The 2,983-nt window shown below is 40.2% G+C and overlaps 1 protein-coding gene across 1 annotated transcript in view; it reads left to right on the top strand.

Moving 5' to 3' along the window:
- Positions 1-479: 479 nt before the first annotated feature.
- The window catches only part of LOC106872217 (protein max), a 4,243-nt gene continuing 1,739 nt past the window's right edge, over positions 480-2,983 (top strand). The window contains exons 1-2 of the mRNA XM_014919126.2: positions 480-1,953; positions 2,630-2,743. Of these exons, the coding sequence (XP_014774612.1) occupies positions 1,915-1,953; positions 2,630-2,743 (153 nt within the window). The 5' untranslated portion in view covers positions 480-1,914. The remainder of the gene's footprint in view (positions 1,954-2,629; positions 2,744-2,983) is intronic.

Genomic DNA, 2,983 nt, shown 5'->3' with positions numbered 1-2,983 from the left:
GTAAGCAAGCTAGTTACCACACAATGCATATAGTCGAAGGGCTTCCTTTCAGTTTCCGTCTACGAAATCCACAGAGAGAGAGAGAGGGTGAGAGAAGAGACCAGTAGATGGACGGCTTTCGTGCTAGAAGAAGATCACATAGCGATGATCATTCTCTGTGTTCGTGTGTTCGTTCACGCACACACATACACACACAGAGAAGCACGCACACACATACACATACACACACAGAGAAGCAAGCACACACACACACAGAGCATCTTGCGCACACACACACATACACAGAGCACAGCAGTCACGTGCGCGTATACGTCTTCCGCTTTCGCCTCCTCTTCTTCTCCCCCTCCCTCTTTACGTCTACGAAATATCTCTCTCTCCCCTTCCCTCCGCCTACAGCCTACAGCCTGCCTGCTTGCCTCCTACTTCGTTTGTATCCATGTACTCTCACCATTCCTTCACCTCCCACCTCCTTTGAAACGCACTGCTCTGCACAACCTGCTTCCCACCACGGTACAAAACACCATCTCCCACCGAACCTCCTTCTATAACTCTATCACAGCAATGGCGGACATAATGGCGATTCTTCATTTTTGACTTCACTTATTCCTCATCCTTGAAGCTCAGACTCCCTTTCATCCAGCCAGGACCCCCCAGCGACAATCCACAAGCCTTCTCCTAGGTGGTGGTCACATCAGACAACCCAAACACGACCCTCCTGTCGAATTATTCGGACCCAAACACACGCTGGTAGACACATATCTCTGTATATATTTGTGTATATATGCTCGTAATTGACTCTATATTGGCGTAATTGCTCCACCCGTGGCCACCACGGCCGAATGGAAGTACCACAAGAGACCAAGGGAAGCGTTCCACCTTCTGTATCCGTGTAAAGCATCCAGAGACACTCCAAACACGACCATCCTTTGTTAAATATATCTATATATCCACACACATATATATGTGTATATATACGCTCATAACTGGCTCTGTATTGCTATAACCGCTCTACCCGTGGCCTCCACGGCCGAAAGGAAGTACCACAAGAGACCAAGGGAACCGTTCCACCTCCTATATCCGTGTAAAGCATCCAGAGACACTCCAAACACGACCATCCCTTGCTAAATATATCCATATATCCACACACACACACACATATATATATGTATATATATATATATATACGCTCATAACTGGCTCTACATTGCTATAACACACCATATATATATATATATATATACACACCATATATATATATACACACTATATATATATCTTTATATACATTCGTACTACACTCGTCGGACGGTTGGACTCGAACCCAGTACCTCAGCCTTTGGACTATTCTACAAACTACTCTATATACACCATATATATTGTATATACTGCATTATATACACCCAGTGACTGTATATATACGGATATATCTACGAATTTACATTGTGGATGAGTGTTTATATGCCTGACGGAGCTTGGATTCGAACTCCAGACCTTACCTTTGGACTATTCTACATACTATAGCATTATACACGCTGTATATATCGTATATATTGTATATACTGCATTATATACACCCAATGACTGTATATATACGGATATATCTACGAATTTACGTTTTGGATGCGTGTATATATATTGGTTCCGCCGGTTGGAATCGAACCCAGGACACCTCGGCTCCTGGCCTGAAGCTGTTCAATTAATCAACACCCTTGTGTATATATACACCCTATATACACCCAGGACGCGTTTGTGTGTCGTTATATACACTCGTACAAACGCTACAGGCTTTGAATTAAGAGGAAACCCGAGGGTTAACCCCCTACGTTGAGGTTTTGCGGCCACGTTGAGGGTTTCGGTCCTTTATAGACGTTTCAGCTCCCCTCCTGGGGCCAGGTTGTTGCCAAGCAACGCAGGATGAGTGACGAAGACCGAGATGTGGATATTGAGAGTGATGTGAGTATAGTTCAGTCATTATTCGTCCTGTGAAACATTACCCCAACCCCGTTTGTTTATATATGTGTATATATGTGTTTGTAGTTCGTTGTGCATCGATGTATATCTATATATATGTCTATATATATATATATATATATATATACGCGTGTAGATTGTGAAGTGTGTCGGTATATATGTGTGTGTGTGTATACGTGCGTATATATTCTTTGTATTATTATTATTATATATATATATGTGTGCGTGTATATATGTATGTATATATATGTGTATATATGTATGTATATATATATGTATATATATGTGTGTATATTTATATATATATGTGTGTGTATATATATGTATAAATGTATGTATGTATAAATGTATGTATATGTATGTATAAATGTATGTATAAATGTATGTATGTATATATATGTATGTATGTATATATATGTATGTATGTATATATATATGTGTATATGTATGTATATATATGTATGCATGTATGTATGTATGTATGCATGTATGTATGTATATATGTATGTATATATATGTATGTATGTATATATATATGTATGCATGTATGTGTATATATATGTATGTATATATAACCCTAAGCCTAACCCAGACTTTTTTAGCGACGTGACCCACGATTTATGCCCTAAACTATATATATGTCCCTTTTATTTTTCAGGCCGAGAAAAGGGCTCACCACAATGCTTTGGAACGGAAACGCAGGGACCATATTAAGGAAAGCTTCAATAGTCTACGGGATTCTGTACCGACCCTACAAGTTGAGAAGGTTACAGTAAGTAAACCCTTTTCCATTGTTGAAAACCCCGGCGGGTCGGGGAAGGCCAAGGCCCTCAGTGCATTCTACAGGGTGGGACGTGTTAGGAAGGGTGGCTGGCGGTAAGGACTGTCCTTAGACTAACTCCCACCTGTGCTGGGCTTCCTTCAGTTTCCGTAAGCAATCCACTTACCACACAGCCACTCCTACACCTATATATATATATATATATATATATATATATATATATATATATAT

This window comes from Octopus bimaculoides, unplaced genomic scaffold, assembly GCF_001194135.2.
Source record: "Octopus bimaculoides isolate UCB-OBI-ISO-001 unplaced genomic scaffold, ASM119413v2 Scaffold_27241, whole genome shotgun sequence".
In the NCBI taxonomy this organism is placed as follows: domain Eukaryota; kingdom Metazoa; phylum Mollusca; class Cephalopoda; order Octopoda; family Octopodidae; genus Octopus; species Octopus bimaculoides.
The sequence above is the reverse complement of the archived record's forward strand: the minus strand, read 5'-3'. Positions and strand labels throughout refer to the sequence as shown.